General features: G+C 41.7%; 1 protein-coding gene across 2 annotated transcripts in view; it reads right to left on the bottom strand.

Moving 5' to 3' along the window:
* Positions 1-579: 579 nt before the first annotated feature.
* The window catches only part of tbrg1 (transforming growth factor beta regulator 1), a 49449-nt gene continuing 26089 nt past the window's right edge, over positions 580-23939 (bottom strand). For both annotated transcript variants that reach the window (XM_063070797.1, XM_063070796.1), the window contains exons 5-10: positions 22519-22555; positions 18356-18418; positions 14328-14567; positions 6855-6925; positions 2466-2707; positions 580-2153 (exon numbers count right to left, since the gene is read on the bottom strand). In XM_063070797.1, coding sequence (XP_062926867.1) covers positions 2143-2153; positions 2466-2707; positions 6855-6925; positions 14328-14567; positions 18356-18418; positions 22519-22555 — 664 coding nt within the window. In that variant the 3' untranslated portion in view covers positions 580-2142. The remainder of the gene's footprint in view (positions 2154-2465; positions 2708-6854; positions 6926-14327; positions 14568-18355; positions 18419-22518; positions 22556-23939) is intronic.

The following is a 23939-nucleotide window of genomic DNA, read 5'->3' on the forward strand; positions in this document are numbered from 1 at the left end:
CTTAAGTGTGGAGAGGAGTAGTTTACGCTGGAGAAGATATTTAAATTAGACCAACATTATCGGGCATTTTTCAGCTGCTGGAAAATCAACATGTTGGTCTGGTTTGGTGTCAGAACCGTTGTGAATCTGTGCAGAAAGACGCAGCATTATTATGAGGATCTCCAGGCCCATTTGTACTTTCAGAAATTTTCTCAGCTGATGCTCTCACAACTATGACATTCCTTGAGCTCTGGTACCTTCATCTTGACAACAAACGATGGACTGTGTGGACTTGGAGAATTTGACTCAATAATCAAGCAACTGGTTGAATTTCAAAAAAGATATTCCCAGATTTGTTATCTAGAAGTAACAGCTGAGATAGGGGAAGCAATACCCCTTTCACATGTGAGGAGCTGAAGCTGTTTTTGATACATCTGTTGATTATTGCCTCCACAAGAAATTTCAGATGCATCTCAAGTGTTTCTGTGATAATAAAATAAACCCTCAGATTTCTTAAACTTCTTAGCTTTCCTTTATCTATAGAAGTCTATGCATGCCCTTCACAAATTTGCAAAACATTACCACACCAGATGTGTTTTATTTTGCTTCAAATGCCACATGAATTTATTGAACAGATGAATACAGGAATAAATAGCAGCAATATACAATACATTTATTTAAAAATAAATGTTAACTGTTACTTCGAGAGAAACTATTGCATATTATATATTAAAATGTATATTTTAAAATCAAACTAGAGTACAGCTTTTATATTCTTGCCAATGCAGGAACTTACTGTTCTAACCTGAGATAAGCAAAGATTTAAGTCTCACAGTTTGGTTCAAACAGACAAAATTTAATAACAAATGCATATTTACATAAATTCAAAATATTCTATCAAGTTTATATTAACAAAATGTTATAGTTGTACAGTTTAACCCCTTTGTTAATCCAAACACTGCTGAGAAGTTCTCTGGAAGTAAAAACCACAATACCTACTTTAAACAAAATTGATTTAGTCTGCGACAAGAGACAAACATTGATAAATATTTTCTTGATGGAGAGCTGGTATTCATTTTCTGATGGTGTCAGCACTCCAGAACTCCTGCACTATTCCATCAAACTCTTCCAGGACAGATACAGCTTAGGTTTGATACAAAGTCAAGCTCTCTCCAAACTGTCCTACAAAACACTCCTGCATTACGCCTGACCTGCATTGCACAGGACAGAGTTCCCTCTACTCAACAAACTCTCCCAGGTCAGGTCAGATAGGGTGCACACAATTTAAGTAAAGCACTCTATACGTTGCTCCATAAATGCATTTTAGCCAGTTCATCTTGGTGAGGACACAGAGTAAAGCTCTCTCAAATATTCCCGTGGCTGGTACACCGTGGCCTTGATATCCAGTGCACCACTGGTAAAGCTGCTGCATCACAGTTCCAATGACCTGGCTTCAATCCTAATGCTGTTTGTGTGCAGCCTGCACATCATTGCCGTGAACATCAGTTTTTCCTGGATAATTCCTTTCCCTCTCACATCCCACAGTGATTGGCAGGTTAATAGGCCACTTTGAATGGCTCTTGGTATGTAGGAAGTGGTTGAATCTGGGAGGTTAATTTTGTGGAAATGTGGAGAAGACAATGATGTTTGTATAAAATAGGTGCCAAATGGTCAAAGGATCAGTTTTCATAATGTAGGACTTGGACTCCATCTGTATCCTGCCTCATTTATATAAAAAAAATTACCCGAGATCTTGGATACATACAGGTATCAGGGATTGGTAAAATTCAAGAAACAAGTAGTCAGCAAGTTCACTGGAGGAAGGAAATGGAGATAACTGGGGTCTCTGCACTCAAGTAGTGGGAATACTGAATGTATTTCCTCCAATGTTTCTCTATTGACGCTGATAATCATTCTAACACCATAAAACTGGGAAATAGTGAAGTTTTATCAGACTAGTTCAGCAAATATATCCATGATTTCTACAGATTTAAAGCAACACTTAACTGACACCCGCCCTTTACTTTTAATCATCACTTTCCAAATCTCATTTCCCTCATCTGCGTAGATCAGCCTAACCTCTAGTCTTGGACATGCCGCCCTGCATCTGTTAATATTTCCCTCCTCGAATAAAAACAGCTAATAATGGAGATACTCATCAGGTCAGGCAGCATCTGTGGAGAGAGAAAAATCAGAGTTAACATTATAGGGACATTAAGTAACCCTGTATCAGAACCTCTTCAAATTTGTTCCACCTTTAACATAGCAAGGTGTACTGACAAAAAACAGTCACTCGAGTTAATAAACGATATGCTAGTTAGGCAACCCATGGTGATACCAATGCTCTGATGGAAGTTAATAACTGCATCAGCACTGTAACATCAAACACAAGTCAAGCATTTTAACACTGACCTTATGGCACCATTGTGCATTGAACAAGTACACTGATCACTCCTGCAGTGCATCGAGTTTACCCAAATACTTGCCATCGTCTTTGCCATTATCTTTTCCTTTGTCCCTCTTGTCTTTCTTTGACTTTTTCCCCAAAGCCTCCTCTCCAGCTGAAGTGCTGGCGACTGGTGTTGTGGGAAGGCTTGAAACTCCTGCCACTTGGCTGCTTCCTGTGGGTACACTGTACATGGTAGGGGCAAGTATGGTGCCAGCACTCCCTGTCAGGTCTGCGCCATCACAGAAGCTCTGGTGCTGCAACAACTTCTTTAACAGGAACCTAAGGCACAGATAAATAAAGAAAAGGATGTAACTACCTCTTTTATTATCAATTATAATATCTCCTTTATACATCTGTAAAAGAATCAGAATCAATTCAGAGCTAAAAAATGGTAAACTACAAATTCTGCTAGCTGCAGAGATGGAAGTGCTTGAGAAAGCTCCTTTGATACATTTTCCACTTCCAATCTTAATTCATTAAGTATAATTTTTTTTTTAAACTCCAATGTTTTGATGAAAACATTGTACTGAAAAAATAATCAATTCACTAAAACTTTAGACCAAAGTTTAATAACTCAGTGGCAAGTGGCCTGTTATATACAGTAATATGGCACTGAAACAAACACTTTGGCACTTCATGTTTAATTTGACCATCATTATCACCAGTGGGACTCATGAACAAGGAAACAAAACGAGTTGCTGTCCAGATCATTACCTGTATTTCACAGATAGATAAATATCTGAAAGGCTGAGGAATTGAGGAACTGGCACAGAAGCAAAATTGAGGCCAGCAAAGATCAGTGTGATTATATTGAATGGTGGGGCGTGTTTGACTGACCTTAGGGCTTACTCCCGCTCATGTATTCAACTGTGTCCCACTGTAAGGCCCGAGGGAGATTTGAGGAGAAACTGCATGCAAATCCAAAGATTACAGATAGCAGAGGCTCTTTTAGATGGAGTGAATACAAACAAGATGTTGGCCTTTATTAGCTGGGCACAGACACAAGAGCAAGGAGGTGATAGTAGCATTTCTAAAACACTGGGAGGTCACATCCAGCAGATTGTATTCAGTACTGGTCACCACAACTATTAGGAAGGGCACGATTGCACTGGAGGGAGTGCAGAGTAGACTCTTCTAGGATGTTGCCTGGGATGGAACTGTAAGGCTAAGTTTGCTTTCCTTAGACAGAGGAGGTTAAGGGAGGACCTAAAAGAGGTGACAAAAATTATACAGCCCGAGACATACAGCATGAAAACAAGCTATCTGGCTCACCACATCAATCACAACCACTGGACACCCACCTGTATTAACCTGGTCTTCCAGCACTTGGCTCAGAGTCTTCTATGAGTTGCTGGTTCAAGTGCTTATCCAGGCACTTCTTAAATAATTCTGTTTCTACCATTCTCAGGCAGTGTGTTCCAGGTACTCACCACTCTCCAGGTGAAAGGGTCCCTCTCAAGTCCCTTCTAAATCTCCTACCCCTCACCTTAAATCTATGTCCTTTGGTTTTATCTACCCCTGATATGGGGAAAGTTTATACTCCTCGTAATTTTATATATCTCAGTAATCTACCCTCAAACTCCTCTGCTCCAGGGAAGATAGACCAAACTTCTCCTCATGACTCTCCATCCCAGGCAACACTCTAATGAATCCTCTCTGCGCCTTCACATCATGGTGGGTGAGCAGAGATAGAACCCTGCTCCTCAATGCCCTGACTAATGAAGCAACCTTATTGCTTGACCAATTTTGGACACAATTTGTGAACCTGCATCAGATCTCAAAGGTCCTAACTGTTGGACTTTGCTGAAGGCCTTACTGAAGTCCACGCAAGCCACATCTACTGACAAGCCCTTGTCAATACTGTTTCCTCTTCAAAAATTCAGTTTGATCAGACAGGATCTGCACTTGACAAAGTCATGCTGGCTATCTCAGACTCCCATCTTTCCAAATGATCATTAATCTGTCTCTCAGCAGCTTCTTTCTCTAATACCTTACCTACTGATGAAGTGCCCACAGGTCAATAACTACCAGGCTTTTCTTTGCTGCCCCTCTTGAAAATGGGAATCGCATTCACCATATTTCAGTCATTTGATACCATAAATGAGGTAATCAAAGATATAAAAACCTCAACAAGAGACTAAGCTACCGCTTCCCTCTCCTCCCACAGCAGCCTGCAACAATCTCAACTAGCCCTGGGAATTCATCCACCGTTAAGCTTCCTGAGACGTTGCGTACTCCTTTTTATTTATGGAATCTTGTACTTCAATTTCACATTTCCTTTGCCATCTTATCCACTATAAAATGCGAGAGATAGATACGGTAGATTGTTCATAAGTTTTCCCCATGGTAGGTGTGTCCAAGATAAAAGGACACAGATTTCAGGTAAAGAACAAAAAATTTACAGGGAAACAAGAATTCCCCCCTCCCCATTTAGAGAGTGGTTGCAATCTGGAACACACTGTCTAAGAAAGTGGAGGAGACAGGTACTCTATTGACATTTAAGAATCACCTTGATAAGCACTTGAATCATCAAGGCAATGACAGCTGTGGATCAAGTTCTGGCCAATGGGATTAGAACAGATGGATATTTGATGGTTGGCATAGACATGTTGGGCCAAAGGGTCTACTTCTGTGCTGAATGACTGTATACAATTGGCCACTTGGCATTGATTATTTTTGTTGATGCTTTGGTGTAAAATTGTAAAGGTCATTGAATTTATTTTACCGTACGCCACCAGAGCATGTATTTTCCTAAATGGAAAAATTAAAACACTGCATAGTACCTCAGGAGTGGTCTCACCAGCTCACTGTACAATTTTAGTGTAAACTTATAATCCTTAAAGGACAACATTCCATTTGCCCGCCTAATTGCTTGCTGTGCCTGCATGTCCAAAAAATGCAGAAAGGTATCAGGGTCGTTGAGATGCCCTTGAACATCAGAATTCAACAATTAATTTCTCATCCAGCTTATTTCTGCTTTATCGAATCTATTCTTTCACTTGGCTAATTAATACTCCTTCCTTGCTACAACCCCTTAATATAAAGAGCCTACACATTAGGCTTGCACCTCTTTTGTGGCATCATATCCAAAGCATTTTTGATGCAGTACACTACAGTCATTGGTTTCCCACTTTCTACCTGGCAGGTTATATCCTTAAAGAATCTCCTTACATTTATCATAAATTAACTCCCCTTCAAAGAGCTGTGTGCAATGCCCTAGGTCATAAAATGACCAAACACACATAATGATGGATTCCAGTTTGTTTTTGCAATTGGGAGCATCTTTATCTATAGGTTCTCCTCCAAGCTGTATACCATTCTGACAGAAATAAGGCACAAGATCTTCAGTGTGTTTGGGATTAAGTTTGGAACTCTTGGTATTTAGGCAGTATTGTCTTCAATAGGGCAACATAGCCCACCATGAATCAGAATCAGGTTTATTATCACCGGCATGTGACGTGCAATTTGTTAACTTGATCTTCTCAAGTACAATTAGGGATAAACAACAAATACAGACTATAACAACAGGAATTCTGCAGATGCTGGAAATTCAAGCAACACACATCAAAGTTGCTGGTGAACGCAGCAGGCCAGGCAGCATCTGTAGGAAGAGGTGCAGTCGACGTTTCAGGCCGAGACCCTTCGTCAGGACTATGCAGTGACCTTGGATCCAGAATAAAATGTGAATTCAAGTCTCTAGTTTGCCCAAGGCATTGCTAGGATTATAACACTGGAATTATTCAAGAACATCTTCAAGACCATACACTTAAACAAATTTAATACAAATTATTTAATACAAATTTGGGTTGTGTGCTTATATAGAGTCTGTTTACACTGTCCAATTATGTACAGCAGATACATACATTTACTCAGCAATATTTTAGCTTGTGTTTACTACTTCTTGCTTGGTAGCTGAATGCTGATGGGTTTACAATATCTGAGCTCGATCACTTGCAAAGTTACAAGCTCACAGCTTTCAGGGGAACAGTTTAATGCCAGTACAGGGAATCACATGGGCATAGCTCCAACAGGCCAGATTTAATCCTAACCTCTAATGTTATCTGTGTAGAGTTTCCATACTCTAAGCATAGGTTTCCCTGGGTACTGTGGTTCCCTTCCACATTCCAAAGACATTCAGGTAGGTAGGTTATTTGGCCAGAATGTAAGTGGGATGTAGGAGAAATACTGGGGGAGCAAATGGGCATGTGACAGAGAATAGACTACAAGAAAATAAAGTATGGGGAAGTAACTAATAGTATTGCTGCAGCAGTCAGCATAGACTTGAGGGTGTGAACAGTCTCCTTCTTTGTTACAAGGACACAAACTGCAGCAAATAGAAAACAAGCTGAATAGCCTATGTACAAGTCACAGCACTAACCAGCCGAGATACAACTCTGAGGTACTGGCATCTAACAATATTCCCTACCTTCTTTCCTCTTTAGTTCGGAAAAACTTCAGTTCCATGTAAGCGATTTCATCACACAGAGCAGCATTCTCCTGAAACAGAGTTATCACACCCATAATCAGACACTGCTACTTCATTCCTTATTAACTCCAGCAATGCATGAAGTCCAAAGGTCCTGGGATATGACAGGTAACGCCACACAGCTCCTGTCTTCACAAATGAACTCCGTATACGCACCTTACAAATGAAGACTTACAACTGGTGAATGGCTGTATTTAAACATGATAGAAGCACCAGAACATGATCAAATATACTTTATTTTTTTCCATTCACAAAATTAAGTCTCATCCCTCACGGTCCAGTTAAAAGATAACAAATCACAGAATTGTCTGCCGTGGCCAGCAGCTGTTCTGCCAGTGCAGACATCGCCAGCTCCTTACTCAGCTATTCCAATCTCCCACTTTCCTGCTGTTTGCCCATGGCTCTACAAATTATTCCCTCACCACAGCCATTCCAGTTCCCTTTGGAAGGCACTGACTGATCTTGTTACCAGGCAATGGATCTAGATCATAACTGCTCTCCAATCAATAGAGTTTTCCTCACCACCTTCCTTGCTTCTTTTGTTAAACTGTCTTTTACATCTACTGAAGAGATCGACCTGAGGGTAACTCAAAGATTAGGAAGTAGGAAGATTGGTGTCTATGTAATTGGTGCAGGCATGTATTTTTAATCAGAGGATCTTGTTGACAGAAGTTCATTTATCTTGACAAAATGCTTCTCATGCGCTCACTAATCTGAAAACTCAGTCACAAATTAAGGTTCCTACCTTCAGAATTCTAACTGGCATCTTCTATTTCCCATAAGCCTTCACCACCATGTAACGTGACACCAATGACAACAACGACAGCTCCTTGAGAAGTCATGCATCACAGAACTACTGCGTTCCTTCCATCAGATAGATATACATCACCTTTCACAGCAAGTGAGTGGGAGTATCAGGGTGGAAATAGGAGCACTAGCTCAAAGTGCACGACCATCCAAGCTCATCCACTTGGTACAGCTGTACTGGGAAAACTGCTAAAAGACCTCTGGGGCAGAACCCAAATTTGCAAACTGTGGAGAGTGATGGAGCCTGCCTCAGGTATGAAAGAAACCATGTCAGAGGTGTTTGTCAGGACGAGCAAGTTAATGAAGACACTGGTCATCATCACAACACAGTGAATGCAGCAATCACATTAGAATGGAATCTTGAATATGATGGGATATACCCTAGCTATGGTCACAAGCACTCAAATGACTAGCAGCAAAAGGAAGAATACCTCTTTGCCAGCAAGGAAGAAGGAATCTGAAAGCAATGATGGTAACAAGAGGCCATAGAATTGAAAAACTCCGATCAGAGAACTTTTTCTCTTCCATTTACCGTCACCTTCACTATCCCTAGTTACACTGCCTGGTGCATGCCCTGATAGCCATGTTACTGAGATACAGAATAAGAAAGAGCAGACCACATAGTGACTCCCACAGCCTCCAAAACTGAGGGTATTTGCAAAGCCTTCATCTACTTCTGCAAAAGTCATAGTGGTGGCCACACTTACAAGCATTTGGTAATGTTGGTGACAAGATGCTGATGGTGAAGGATTGCTTACGTGATTGGAAGCTTGTCACCAGTGGCGTATCACAAGCATCTGTACTGAGACCCTTAATGTTTGCCATTTATATTAATGGTTTAGATATGAATGCAGGTAGTATGATTAGTAAGTTTGGAGATGGCACAAAAAAGTTGGTGCTGCTGTTGATAGTGAGGAGAATTGTCTGGCCTACAGGATGCTCTTGATCAAAACAATGACAGATGGAATTAAATCCTGGTTTGTGAGGTTGTGCACTTTTGGATATATATAGATAGGGGAACTCAGCAGGCCAGGCAGCATCTAGGAAAAGAATACAGTCAACATTTCGGGCCAAAAACCTTTGGCAGGATGCATTTATGTATTTATATTTACTGTGCTTTTTTATTTTTGTGTTTTTTATCTTATTGTTCTTCTTCTGTGCTGCATCAGATTCAGAGTAACAATTATTTCATTCTCCTTTACACTTGTGTACAGGAAATTACATTAAACAATGTTGAAGCTTGAAGAACAAGCCAAGGAACTACAGGCCAGTCAGCTTGTCATCAGAAGTAGGGAAATTGCTACAGGAAATTATGAGGGACAGGATCTACCAGAATTTAGATAGACAAGAATCTGATCAGAAAGAGCCAACATGGCTTTGTTTGTGGGAAGACCATTAGACCACAAGGCATAAGAGCAGAATTAGGCTACTCAGTCCATCAAATGTGCTCCATCATTCCATTGTGACTAATTTATCAACCCCATCTCCTGACTTCTCCTCATAACCTCTAATACCCTGACTAATCAAGAATCAAACTCTGCTTTAAGTATACTTAATAACTTGGCCTCCGTGACCATCCAGGGCAATGAATTCCACAGATTCATCACTCATCTCTGTTCTGAATGGATGTACCTCCTTCCGAGGCTGTGCCTCTAGTCCTAGACTCACCCAGTATAGAAAACATTCTCTCCACAACCACTCTATTTAGGGTTTTCAATATTCCATAGGACTCAATGAGATCCCCCCCACCTTATTTTTGTAAACTCCAGTGACTGCAGGCCCAGACTCACCTCATACATTAACCCTTTCATTCTCAGAACCGTTCCTGTGAACCTCCTCTGGACCTTCTCCAATGCCAGCACATCTTGTCTTAAATAAGGGGCTCAAAACTGCTCTCAATACTCCAAGTGCGGTCTGATGTACATCTTTGCTCTTATTTTCCAGTCCTCGCAAAATGAATGCTAATATTGCATTTGCCTTCCTTACCACTGACTCTCAAACTGCAAGTTAACCTTCAGAGAATCCTGCACAAGGACTCCCAAGTCCCTATGCACCACTGATATCTGAATTTTCTCCCCGTTTAGAAAACGATCTACACCTATATTCCTTCCACCAAAGGATTAATGGATACAAAGGAATTAAAGTACATTTATTATCAAAGTATGTATGCAGTGTACAACCGAGATTCATCTTCCCCACAGACAGCCATGAAGCAAAGAAAACCACGAAACCAGTTCAAAGAAACATCAACCTCCCCCACACGAGAATAAAACAAGTCACACAAATGGCAACAAGAACATCAACCTCCCCCACACACGAGAATAAAACAAGTTCACACAAATGGCAACAAGAACATCAACCCCCCCCACACACAAAAGGCAACAAGAAAGAACAAGCAAAAACACAAAATATAAAACACAAAATTGAAAAGTCCATATTCAATTCAGATCAGTGTTCAACATTTGCAGGCCACCCCAATTCAATGTCACTCAAAATAGCATAATATCAACAGAAAAGGGACCAACCAGGAACTACAGTCCAATCCACAAACGGCTGGTACCACTCTCCAACAGCAACAAAGGAGAGAGACCATCACACGTAGACACCGTCCTCTGGCAGCAGCGAATGAGAGACAAGGTGCATGACCATACACTTCTCTACACAACATTCCATCTGCCACTTCTTTGCCTATTCTCCCAATCTGTCCAAGTCCTTCTGCGAACTCCTGATTCCTGAACATTACCTGACTCTTCGCCTATCTTTTGTATTATCTGTAAACTTGGCCACAAGGCCATCAATTCCATCGTCCAAATTGGTGACATATAATGTGAAAAGAAGTGGTGGCAACACCGACCCGTGTAGCGTCACTAATGTGGAGTGACGTGCAATTTCCCAATCCTCTAGGATCATTCCAGATTCTAGTGATTCTTAAACATTCATTACTAATGCTCCACAATCTCTTCAGCTACCTCCTTCAGAAATCTGGAGTGTAATCCATCTGGTTCAGGTGACTTACTACCTTCAGACCTTTCAGCTTTCCAAACACCTTCTCCTTGGTTATAGCAATGACACTCAATTCTGTCTCCCGACACTTGTGAATTTCTGGAATACTACTCCTGTTTTCCAGAGTGAAGACTGGCGCAAAATATTTATTAAGTTTGTCTGCTACTTCTTTGTCCTCTCCAGTGTCATTTTGCGGTGGACCAATATCCACTCTAGCCTCCCTTTTACTCTTTATATACTGTACCTGAAAAAACTTTTGGCTCTTTTATATTATTGGCTAGATTACCTACATATTCCATCTTTTCTCTTTGTATGGCTATTTAGTTGCCTCATCCTCCCTTCAGAATACTACTTCATCTTTTGGATGTATTTGGATGTGTTCTGAATTGCTAAGAGAAACTCCAGCTTTTGCTGTTCTGCCGTCATCCCTGCTAGTGTCCCTTTCCAATCAACTTTGGCCAGCTCCTCTTTCATGCCTCTGTAGTTCCTTTTACTCTACTGTAATAGAATTTCTATTACATTATATTACAGTAATTCCTTTTACTCTTCTGTAATACTCTACTGCATCATCTTCTTCTCAAACTGCAGGGTGAATTCTATCATATTATAATCATTGCCCAAGGGTCCTTTTACCATTAGCTCCCTAATCAAATCTGGTTCATTACACAACATCTAATCCAGAATTGTCTTTTCCCTAGAGGGCTCAACCGCAAGCTGCTCTAAAAAGCCATCTCATAAGCATTCTACAAATTTCCTCTCCTGGGAATTCACACCAACTTAATTTTCCCACTCTACCTGCATAATGTAATCCCCCATGACTAGATAAGGGTACTGCAGTGGAAGTTAACTGTTTGGACTTCAGCAAAGCCATCAACAATGCCCTGCTGGCAAGCTCCAAGAAGAGCTAGTTGTGCTGAAGGGTCCCAGCCTGAAATGTCAACTGTACTTTTTTTCCATAGATGCTGCCTGGCCTGTTGAGATCCTCCAGCATTTGTGTGTGTTGCTTGGATTTCCAGCATCTGCAGATTTTCTCTTCTTTGATGTTAAAAGCAAGATATGAATGTGAAGACAAAAGGAATAAAGATGGCACCTCTTAAAAATCCATCATTTTTATAAATAAGAAATGCCTTAGATATAGGTTAACTAGTTAATAGGCTGCATAAGTAAAACAATTACATCATATGGGTTATGTACTAATACTTAACTAATGAAAAATGAGCAAGGTGCTATACCACTTTCTGCCACTGAGAGGGGGTAAACCACCACATATGTGAAAAATACATGAGTTTGTTAAAAAAAACAGGAATATAACCTATTCCACATTAACCTCTTTTGTCTCTGAAGAGTCTGCAGTTTACCAGGTAACTGTAAACAAACTTTTCTGCTTCTGCTAAGGAATGCACAGTGATACCAGGCAGGTATGCAGAAACATTTCCCCAGAACAGTCAATGCACCTAAAACCCATTTCAGTGTTCTTTCCAGTCCAAATGAAGGTTTTCGACCCAAAACTTCAACTGTTCACATTCCTCCATAGATGCTGCCAGACCTGCTGAATTCCTCCATGTCCTTTGTGCATTGATTTCAGTATTCCAGTGACTTGGGTCTGTAACATTTTGGCTGTAGTATTCCTATGCTTCATTTAGCGACCCTCCAATCTAGGTCTTCACCACGTAGCCTGCCACCCTTAGTAGCCAGCCTCCAAGACTGCTGCAGTTAATACCAACCTCAAACTGCTCTTGAGTGTTATAAGTGAGAGAGACATCCCCCAGCGCTTATTGGGACCCAGCCAAAGCAACAGGTCTCATTGCTACCTTATTCCTACCGGTAATATCCTGGAGAAGTTGATGCACCATACAGCCACCAACACCTACCTAATAGGTGGGTGTACAGATAACACCAAGTGGTTAAGGCGTCGGTCTAGTGATCTGAAGGTCACTAGTTCGAGCCTCAGCAGAGGCAGCGTGTTGTGTCCTTGAGCAAGGCACTTAACCACACGTTGCTCTGCGACGACACCGGTGCCAAGCTATATCGGCCCTACTGCCCTTCCCTTGGACAACATCGGTGGCGTGGAGAGGGGAGACTTGCAGCATGGGCAACTGCCGATCTTCCACACAACCTTGCCCAGGCCTGCGCCCTGGAAACTTTCCAAGGCACAAATCCATGGTCTCACGAGACTAACAGATGCCTATAACAGATAACAGAGGAACCCTAAAGATGTAGTAATACACACAAAATACTAGAGGAACTCAGCCGGCCAGGCAGCATCTATGGAAAAGAGTAAACAGTCAACATTTTGAGCCGAGACCCTTCATTAGGACTGGACATAACCCTAAAGATGTCTTGATGCAGTCCCTGATTGATCCTGGAACTTCAAGGAGGATTCTCATCTTCAAAGTTTAAGGGAAGAAGCAAACCAACTCCTCAGAAAGCAACAGGTCACAGTCAAAAAAAACCCAGGAACTGCAAAATGCAATATTTATATTAAAATCATACATGTCCCAAATATCAACCTATCTTGGCAATGTTTTGTTGGTGGTATCAGAAGATGCTTGAACCAAGTCAATCAATAATCAATTAACATTCTTCTGACTTGCCAACTGAATTAGCATTGTCCACTTTGAATCCCATCTCGTCTCTGGAGCTAACATACAGAGGTGGCACAAAAAGCTATTGGAGCTTCGAAAGAGAGCGCCCCACTTTTGCTCTTATCTCAAGAGTTCTGCATTTCTCACATGTTTCTTCAAAGTACTTAAAATTAACAGTAGTGATATAAAAATGCATACTGATTACATTATTTAGTTCCTCCTCCTACACATGAACCAAATGCACCATTAGTGCCCTACAGTATACTCCATTTGAAGCAGCAGCAGCAATGTAGCTCCTAGATGGAATGAGGAGAATAAAAGAATCACAGGCATGCAGAAAGATTAAACATACTTGAAATAAAACAGAGAAAAGAAAACTCAAAACCTAACAGTACCTACTGGAAGCCTGAGGGAGAAAGCAAACATGGAGAAGTAATATCTATATAATGAGCCTGAAGCAAATGTATACTTAGGCACTTTTTAAAATCTAGGTTTCTGTTTACATTATAATCTGCTAGGATGTCTTCTTCTGCAATTTCCTCTCTTCCCCCTGTTTTATCAATTCTTTGGAACCTCATCAGAATGGCAATCTATCGTCATCATTATGTTCCCTGTTGTATGACGTGGGTGATCATGATCAAATGACCATGATTGTTCTTGACAAATTTTTTCTACATAAGTGGTTTGCCATTGCCTTCTTCTGGGTAGCATCTTTATGAGATGGGTGACAACAGCCATTATCAGAGGTTGTCTGCCTGGCATCAGTGGTCACATAACCAGGACTTGTGATATGTACCAGCTACTCATACGACCATCCACCACCTGCTCTCATGGTTTCACGGGACCCTGATCAGGGAAGGCTAACCAGGTATTACACTTTGCCCAAGGGTGACCTGCTGGCTCGTCGAGGGAAGAAGTGTCTTACTCCTCCTTTGGTGGAGACATACCCCACCCTGCCACCCATGACAAACAAAAATGGCACAATCTGTGCAGCAAAACAGTCATTACAAATACTCACAAAGATCAAAGCTTTTACAGTCTTCCGCAGTCTGAGATACTTAGTCCTGTACTTCTCATTCAGGGCTTTCTTCAGAACTTTTTTCACTTTAGGTTTGGAGTCCTGGAACATGGAGGGGGAAGGGAAGCTGGGGAGGTGGTCCATTAACTGGGGATTAGGATACTCAGTTGGGTGAGTCACAGGCACAAGGAAAGGCTGTGCTGTGTAGCTCGGGAGAAGCTGCTGATGTTCTTTTTCCATCTGCAAGGCAAAGTAAAACCTGATTATACACAGCCTGGTACCGAGAGCAGCAAAACCCCCTATGATTGTGTACTTGTACCTTGAGTTGTTTTACTTTATTTCTGGTGTGATACAAACTGAGCTGAAAGGGTGTCTTGGTTTGTATGTTAATATTTTTGACAGGGCTATTCAGTGAAAACTAAAATAGACTACCTTCAATAGCACTGTGCATCTAATATTTTCTTCTTAGAACACAAAACATTGAAATCTACAGCACATTACAGGCCCTTTGGCCCACAATGTTGTGCCAACCATGTAAACTACTCTAGAAAATGCCTAGAATTACCCTACCGCATAGCTCTCAATTTTTCTAAGCTCCATGTACCTATCTAAGGGTCTCTTTAAAAAAACCCTACTGTATCCACCTCCACCACCATTGCTGGCAGTGCATTCCACACACCCACCACTGTCTGTGTGAAAAAACTTAGCCTGACATCCACTCTGTACCTACTTTCAAGCACCTTAAAACTATACCACCTGTTAGCCATTTCAGCCCTGGGATAAAGCCTCTGGCTATCCACACGATCAATGCCTCTTATCATCTTATACACCTCTATCAGGTCACCTTTCATCCTCTGTCGCTCCAAGAGAAAAGGCCAAGTTCACTCGACCTGTTCTCATAAGGCAGTGGTCCCCAACCACTGGGCCGTGGACCGGTATCGGGCCGCAAAGCATGTGCTACCGGGCAGCGAGGAAACGATACGAGTCAACTGCACTTTTCCTCATTCCCTGTCACGCCCACTGTTGAATTTGAACACACACGAGGTCATTACCCACGCGAGAACATCAGTCGGTCATTAACCTACAACTAAACGATGAGTAAAAAACAAATGTCGCTTGAGAGCTTCTTTGGAAGAGATGGTAGGGGACATGAAAGGCCTGACGATGATGATAACGCAGAGACAGCTGAGGCCGAGACTGCAAAGAAAAAAAAAGAAAGCTTCCTTCAATAGAAAATACAACGAGTCGTACATAAAATATGGCTTTATTGCGACCGGTGACTCACACGCTCCAAGCCCCCGTGTGTGATATGTGGAGACAAGCTGTCTAATAAGGCAATGAAGCCCTCAAAACTGCTTTGGCCGCTGAGTCCAAGCACCCTGCACTTAAAGACAAACCCGTTGAGTGTTTTGAGCGGAAAAAACGTGAGCAAGTGCTGAGAGCCACCGCCTCCACAAACGCTGCTGCTCTGAGAGCGTCGTACTTAGTGGCTCGCCGTATTGCTAAGGCTAAGAAGCCTTTCACTGTTGGTGAAGAATTGATTCTGCCTGCTGCCAAGGACATGTGCCATGAACGGTTGGGAGAAGCTGCAGCTAACAAGATGGCACAGGTTTCTCTTTCAGCCACCACAGTTTCAAGGAGAATCGATGACATAGCGGAGGACATCGAAGCACAGCTGTTGGAACAGCTTAACGAGTCTGGTTTCACTACCCGAGTCAGAGGTTGCTCCTGATTGCCAGTCTGCACACTGTGTCACACACAGGGAAATGCTGGCTAGCCGAAAAATGTCACCTGATCTTAACAGCGTATTGAGTGACGTTGTTGAAGTTATCAATCACATCAAAGCAAAAGCCCTTAACTCACGTCTGTTTGAGCAGCTTTGCAAGGAAATGGATGCAGAGCACAAACACCTTCTCTTACACACTGAAGTCAGGTGGCTATCAAGGGGGAAGAGCCCTGGCCAGGGTTTTTGAGTTAAGAGAGCAACTACAGAGATTTCTTTCAGGAAAAAAGTCACCACTGGCAGCACACTTCAGTGATGAGGAGTGGATACCAAAACTCGCTTATCTGAGTGACATCTTCAACCTACTCAATGAACTCAATTTGTCACTTCAGGGGAGAATGACAACTGTCTTTTAGTTGGCAGATAAAGTGTCTGCTTTTACAGCCAAACTGGAACTGTGGGGACAGCAATTTGACAGGAGTATATTTGACATGTTCCGAACATTAGCTGGGAATTTGGTTGAGACTGAGGCTCACAGCTGGTGCACAATCACCTATCTTCACTGTCAACAGAATTCAAGCATTACTTCCCAACCGCAAATGACCCAAGATGTGCAAAGGAATGGGTCCATGACCCATTTGTGAATGTCCCCAGTGAATCATCCACGTCAGCGTGGGAAGAAGATCAACTCCTCGAGTTTGCAAATGACGGTGGGCTGAAAAGTATGTTTGACATAACATCTCTGCCGGCATTCTGGATCAAAGTCAAGGCTGAATATCCCGAGACAGCCATGAAAGCACTGAAAACGTTGTTTCCATTTCCAACATCATATCTCTGCAAAGCGGAGCTTTCTGCAATGAATGCAACGAAAACTAAATTGCGGAATAGATTGGACATAAGGAACCCCCTTATGACTTATAATTGACTTATCACTCAAGCGAGGAAAATATGTGCTGTGTGTTCAATATTAACTTCGTTAGATAAACCCTTTTAGAAACAAAATTGAGTGCATTAGCCACTGATAAGTGACTTATAGTTGACTTATCACCTATATTCCGTTGTGATTAACACCCCACCCACCCCCCGCCCCAGTCGGCCAGTCTGCAAGAATATTGTCAATATTAAACCAGTCCGCGGTGCAAAAAAGGTTGGGGACCCCTGTCATAAGGCATGCTCCCCAATCCAGGCAACATCCTTCTTATTTCCCAGAACCTGATGATTTAGCTTTATGCCTTTCCTCTACTAATCCCCTAGGTATGTCAATGGATTAGTCATCCTGAGTCTTTGTATGTCAACAGGCTACTCAACAATCGAGAGTATCACTGAAAGGTTGCGGCAAAGCTCAGCTGAATGCTCAGCTATCGACTAAATTGGTCAGAGAGAATGTGCAAATTCCAAGCGGGCAGAACCAGAGATCGTGATTTGACTTGAGTCACTGAAGCCATGAGGCAGCAGCTCTACCAGTTGTTTCACTGTTCTGCTGCTCACAGCTTTAGACTTTTGCATTTTGTTTTGAAGTGCACAAAAATACTGATTAAATATGTTTTTTTTTTAAAAAAGGTTCATTTCATTGAATATTCCTGAAATGTAGTGCTTTGATAGTTTTGGTAAACTCAGCTTCAGCAGAGCCATCAAGATAGTTTAGGCGCCTGCGCGTGGTTACAGCGTGGTCCTCTCATAACTGAATTATCATTGTGGATACAAAAGGGCTTTCCCTGATCCTTGGGGCCACTTCTGGAGAGTGGAACTATACATTTTCCTCCAGCAACTCACCACTGATTACACACTGAGGAAGAATTATGAGGTAATGTCGAGGTCTTTTCACATAAGATCAGGACTGATCAGATCTGCATTAACAAAATACTGGAGGCAGCCTTCTAACATGGGTTAGAAATGAAAATAAAGGATAGGATGTACAGTGGGATCAAAAGAGTGTTCTCTGATTTGCAGAATGCAACATGATGTCCCCTAGAGATTTCTATTGAGAGGATGGGGATAAAAATGAGGGGGAATGGGTGAGGGTGGAAGGTAGAGGGCTCAGCTTACCAAGAGGGAATAGAGAGTTTCCTAAATCATACTTACAAACAGATCGTACAAGCAATTAGAAAATGGTGGCAAAGTAAAACCTGGAGAAGCCATAAAACTAGCAATGTCTCTCTCCAGTGATGCCAAGTGACTTGCTGAGTATTTCTGGTGTCTATTTGAGAAACAGATTTCCAATAAGAAAATCCCTCATTAAGGGGAGGAGAAAACGAATGACAACCACCACCATGGTAATGAAAATAACACTGGGTAACACACTTACTTGTAAGGTAAATATCCCATTTTTATTCTCCAGCCTCTTGAATCGTCTACTTCCTTTCTGAGTCTATAATAAAACAGCAAAGAGAGAGCTGATCACACTCAATACAGTCTCACCTACAGCATGCACAGAGGATGATGAGGGCAAACAAGACATTGGCCACTGACAGTCATGCAAACTACATACGCAATTTTAAGTTATGAATACATGTACACCATGAGGTCATCCACACCCCCTACCCCCGCCCAAATCCTAAAACAAACATCTTCAAATTACAGTGCCTGCTTCTAGTCTTACCTCAGCCAACAGCACTCTGATCATCCCTCATAATTCATATCAATATCATTTCAGTTGCAACATGGCCCTTTAGTTGGTATCAAAATATGATTCAATTGGGAAGTATTCAGAGCATCACATTTAATGTAATACAAATAATGCGATATAATGAATACTTTTTTCTCAATTTAATCACAGTTTACAGACTTGAACAAGCTTCAGTGGCCTTCCAACTTGGAAAAGTTCATATTTTTAGAAGCCAGTGGAAAGAATTTTTTCCAGAAGCTTAGGAGATCATTTATAGCAATGACTAATATACATTTGATTTTCATTCAGACAGCAAATGAACATCTTTCTGACTGAACTGGCCTGGTGTTTGATGTGGAAGAGAACCCAAAATCTCAGGTCACTAGCTGGAGCAGAAACCTGCTTTGTTTTTACAGAATTCATATCTCAAAGTCAAGTCCTTATTGACTCTGGGCACAACCTAGCCTAAACAGGACACTTCCAGTCTATTTTGTGCCACCTAGCAAATATGACTAAACACTTCTAATGTGTCGTTAACAGCCCAGTACACAGCTAGAGAGAGTTGGTAACTAAGTGGAATTAATAAACTCTCCTGATACACAGTATGCACGCCTTGAACTGAATGCAGAAATCAAGCAAGGAAACTGGAAGAAAGCAAAATTCATTAAAATAAGACAGGATCTGGCAAAAGTTAACAGGCAGCATCTACTTGCAGTTAAGTTTACATCTGCACTGTGGGCAGCATTCAAAGGAGAAGTAACGAGAGTTCGGGGTCGACATGTTCTTACAAGGATGAAAGCCAAGCATAACAAATACAGGAAACTCTGGAGTTCAAGGAATATCGAGTAAAGAGATAAAAGGGAAGCTTGTGGTATGAATAGGAGACCAATCAAGAGTATAAGAAGTGTAGGGAGACACTTAAAAAGGAATTATGAGGGCATATACAAGGGTGTTTTGAATACTTACCGAGGGCAAAATAGCAACCTGAGAAAGAATAGTACCATTATGAACCATGTGGGCAATCTGCAGATGTAGCCACAAAGAGAGAAAAGATTCTAAATGGATACTCTTCATTAGTATTCATAAGAAAGGAGCTTTGAAGTTGGAGAAGTCAGCAGAGAAGGTAAAATTTCCATTAAAATGGTACTTGATGCCTTAGCAGGCTTTAAGATAGATAAGGCACCAGGGCTACGTGAGATTTATTCCAGGCTGCAATGGGAGACGAGAAAAGATTGCTAGGACTCTGACTGAGATTTTTAAACTTTTGCTGGCTACGTCCAGATGCATTTTGGTAAAAGGAACAGTAGTGCAGACTATTATTTAAATGAGGAAAAGGTTCAAACATCAGAGGTGCAGAGGGATTTGAGAGTCCTCATGCAAGACTCTAAGAAGGTTAAGTTACAGGTTGAGTCTGTGGTAAAGGTGGCAAATGCAACGTTGGCATTTATTTCAAGGGGAATAGAATATAAAAGCAAGGAGATAATGCTGGCACTTTATAAGACACTAAACAGGCCACACTTGGAGTATTGTCAAGCCTTGAGCCTCATATCTCAGAAAGGATGTTTTGTCATTGGACAGAGTTCAGAGCAGGTTCACGAGGATGACTCCAGGAATGAAGGGGTTATATAAGGAGTGTTTGGGCCTGTACTCACTGGAATTTGGAAGAATGTGAGGGTATCTCCTTGAAACATACCGAATGTTGAAAGAACTAGATAAGGTGGATATGAAAAGGACATTTCCTATGGTGGCGGTATCCAGAACTAAAGAGCACAGCCTCAAAATAGATGGGCAACATTTTAGAACAGAGGGTAAGGAAGAATTTTTTTTAGCCAGAGAGTAGTGAATCTGTGGAATACTATGCCACAGACTGCAGTGGAGGCCAAGTCCGTGAGTATTTTTAAGGTGGAAGTTGATGGTTTCCTGATCAGTCAGGACATCAAAGGATATGGTAAGAAGGCAAGTGTGTGGGGTTGAGTGGGATCTGGGATCAACCATGATGGAATGGCGGAGCAGGCTCAAATGGCTGAATGGCCTAATTCTGCTCCTCTATCTTACGGTTTTATACACCCGTGAGCCTAACATCAGTAGTAGGGAAGGTAGTGGATAAAGTACTGAGGGATATAATTAAAGAGTTCTTGAAACTAGACATAGTCGACCTGACTTTGTCAAGGTCAAATCTTGTCTGATTAATCTGATTTAATTTTTTTGAAGGGGTAACATAATGTATTAATGAGATCAGTGCAAAAGATGCAATTTACATCAACTTTAGTAAGGCCTTTGACAAGCTGCCATGAGAGACTGGTTTAAAAGGTTAGGGCCCATGGAATCAAGGGCAAGAAGACAGTGAGTGTTGTTCATGGGCTATTTTTCTGATTGGATTCTAGTGCGCTGCTCCTCCAACCTGAGAGTGGCCTCAGCCTGACAGAACGGGAGGCCATGGACCGACATGTCGGAATTGGAATGGGAAGTAATACTAAAATGGGCGGCCACCAGGAAATCCCACCTGTTATGGTAGACAGAGCAAAGGTGTCTCACCCACTGATTTAGAGGAAGCTACACCAGGAGCACTGGATACAGTAGATGACTCCGACAGACTTGCAGGTGAAGTATTGTCTCACTTGGAAAGACTGTTTGGGGCCCTGAATGGTGGGTGGGAGGCAGGTGTACCACTTATGCTGCTTGCAAGGTGAAATGCAGGAGGGAGATCAGCAGGGTGTGAAGAGTGGACAGCAAAGTACCGCAGGGTGCTGTGAACCTTCTGTTTATAAGATGGCACAAACACTGGTGGGGTTCTTGATGGCATGGAGGTTAATTTTAAGATAAAAGGTTAAATGGATGCATCGGTGAAATGGGTTGAGAAGTAGCAGATGGAGTTTAACCCACATAAATGTAAGGTGGTACATTTCTGAAGTACTAGTGAACCATGAATGGTAGAATCCTAGAGTAGGAAAGAACAGAAGGTCCAAGTTCAAAGATCCTTGAAGGTGGCAACACAGGTAGTTAAAATAGTTAATGGCCTTCATTTGTTGAGGAATTGAATACAATAGCAAGGAGGTTATGCTTAACTTTATAAAACATTAGTCAGATCACAGCTGTAAGTACAGTGTACCTTTTTGTCACCACGCGATAGGAAAGATAATGATTGCCCTGGAAAGGGTGCAGAGATTCATCCAAGTGTTGTTATGGAGAGAGCGCTTAATTTATGAGGAGAGACCCTTTACCCTGGAGTGGAGGAGGTTAAGAACGGACATGATTGAGGAAAATAAAATTATGACTTATGAATAGGGTAAACTATATTGAATTATGCCTACATCGGAGAGAAGTAAACCTTGAGAGCATAGATTCAAGGGTAAGGATAAGGATAAAGGATTTAGAGGTGATCTAAGGAGGACCTTTTTTCATCCACAGAGTGGTGAGTAGTTATAATACACTGTCTGAGAGAATGATGGAGGCAGAGTTGTGGACAGCATTTAAGAAGGGTCTAGAAAAGCAGTTAAACTGGCAAGGCATGGGAAGGTTTGGGATAATTCAGATGTGTCCTCACTGGTTGCTTGGATGTGGTGGCTGAATGTCCTGTTTACATGGTGTAGGACTCCATAACTTAAATTAATGGGTTAAACTTAGATGTAAAATAGTTCAAAAGAACTGGGTTAGTTCAGATCTTCACAAGCTTGGTGCATCAGTCCTGTCCCTTCTCAGGATAAGTATCATCACTTCTATGGTAGGGTGACTAGAACCATGACACAAGTCAGACTTCATCTTACAGCATCATTATGGAGCATTGCAAACAGCACCTTTCACCAGAAGAATGAAAACTATTATTGGTGCAAATTCAGATGGAAACAAATAGCAAAAATGCCTACCTCTCGATAGAGGACAGCTTCCAGGCTGGATTTAGAGCTACAAGGATGAAAAACAAGACATTCAGTGAATAGTGCAAGATACTTCAACACTGGCATTGCTACGGATTCTTTACATTATGGCAGGAGAATGGGAATGAAAGGATTTTTTTTACTGTGGACTGTCATAGAGTCACTGAGCCAAATGGCAACCCTCTCTTTCTCTCTCAGAGCAGTTCTACGATCCTAAGACCACAAGAAGCTGAAACATAAGGCCATTCAGCCCTTCAAGCCTGTCCTGAAATTCCTCAAATCCACTTCCCTACTTTTCAACACAACCCTTAATGCCCTTACCAACCAGAAACCTGTCTCAACTTTAACTACACCCAGAGTGTGCCCAGAGATGTCGGTGGCAAAACATTCTGAAGAATCTCAAAACTCTGAATTCCTTCCTCAGTCTGAAGCGGATGTCCTCTTTTTCAGGAATCTCCCACCTCTCTTTGGAGAATATATTCTCTTAGCATTTACCCTGTCTAGCCCCCAATACCTGGATTTTTTTTTCAAATAAAATTGCCCAATATTCTTCTGAATACTATTTAGTAGAGACCCATTGTTTAATTCTGCCTCATTGGCAGTCCCTACATACCAAAGGTCATCCAGTGATCCTCCACATAATGAAATAGCATCTTTTAGTAATTGGGATGCTAAGCTATTCACAGTATTCTAGACATGGTCCCACAAGAGCTTCAGGTAGACGCAATAAGACTTCCCTATTTTATATTCCGACTGCCTTGAGATAATGGCAAGTATTCCATTAGCCTTCCTTGTGCACTTTCTGTCCTTGTGTACTAAAACTCTGTTTCATGCATAGGAGTCCAATCTCCGTTTCTGAAGTTCTTCCTTCATTTAAGTACAGGTTTCCCCCGCCATCCAAAGCTACAGCGTTCCTATGAAACGGTTCGTAAGCCGGAATGTCATAAAGCGAAGAAGCAATTACCATTTATTTATATGGGAGAAATTTGTGAGCATTCGCAGACCCAAAAATAACCTACCAAATCATGCCAAATAACACATAAAACCTAAAATAACAGTAACATATAGTAAAAGCAGGAATGATATGATGAATACACAGCCTATATAAAGTAGAAATACTTTTCCACAATCATTGCCTGTACCGTTCTGCGTAGCAAAAATCTCACACAAGCGCTCTCGGCAAAAACACGGCGCAAGCGCTGTTGGCAAAAACACGGCACGAGTGCTCTCCAGTAACCTTTAAGCTAGGAAGCTGCCAAATCATACCAAATAACACGTGAAAATACACAGCCGATATAAAGTAGAAATAATGTATGTACAGTGTAGTTTCACTTACTGGAATTGGGACAGCGCCGAGCACACTGATGATGGTGTGTTAGGCTGAGTCGTCGGAGGTTGGGGAGGTGCAGTGG

This window comes from Mobula hypostoma, chromosome 18 (genome assembly GCF_963921235.1).
Source record: "Mobula hypostoma chromosome 18, sMobHyp1.1, whole genome shotgun sequence".
Taxonomy (NCBI): domain Eukaryota; kingdom Metazoa; phylum Chordata; class Chondrichthyes; order Myliobatiformes; family Myliobatidae; genus Mobula; species Mobula hypostoma.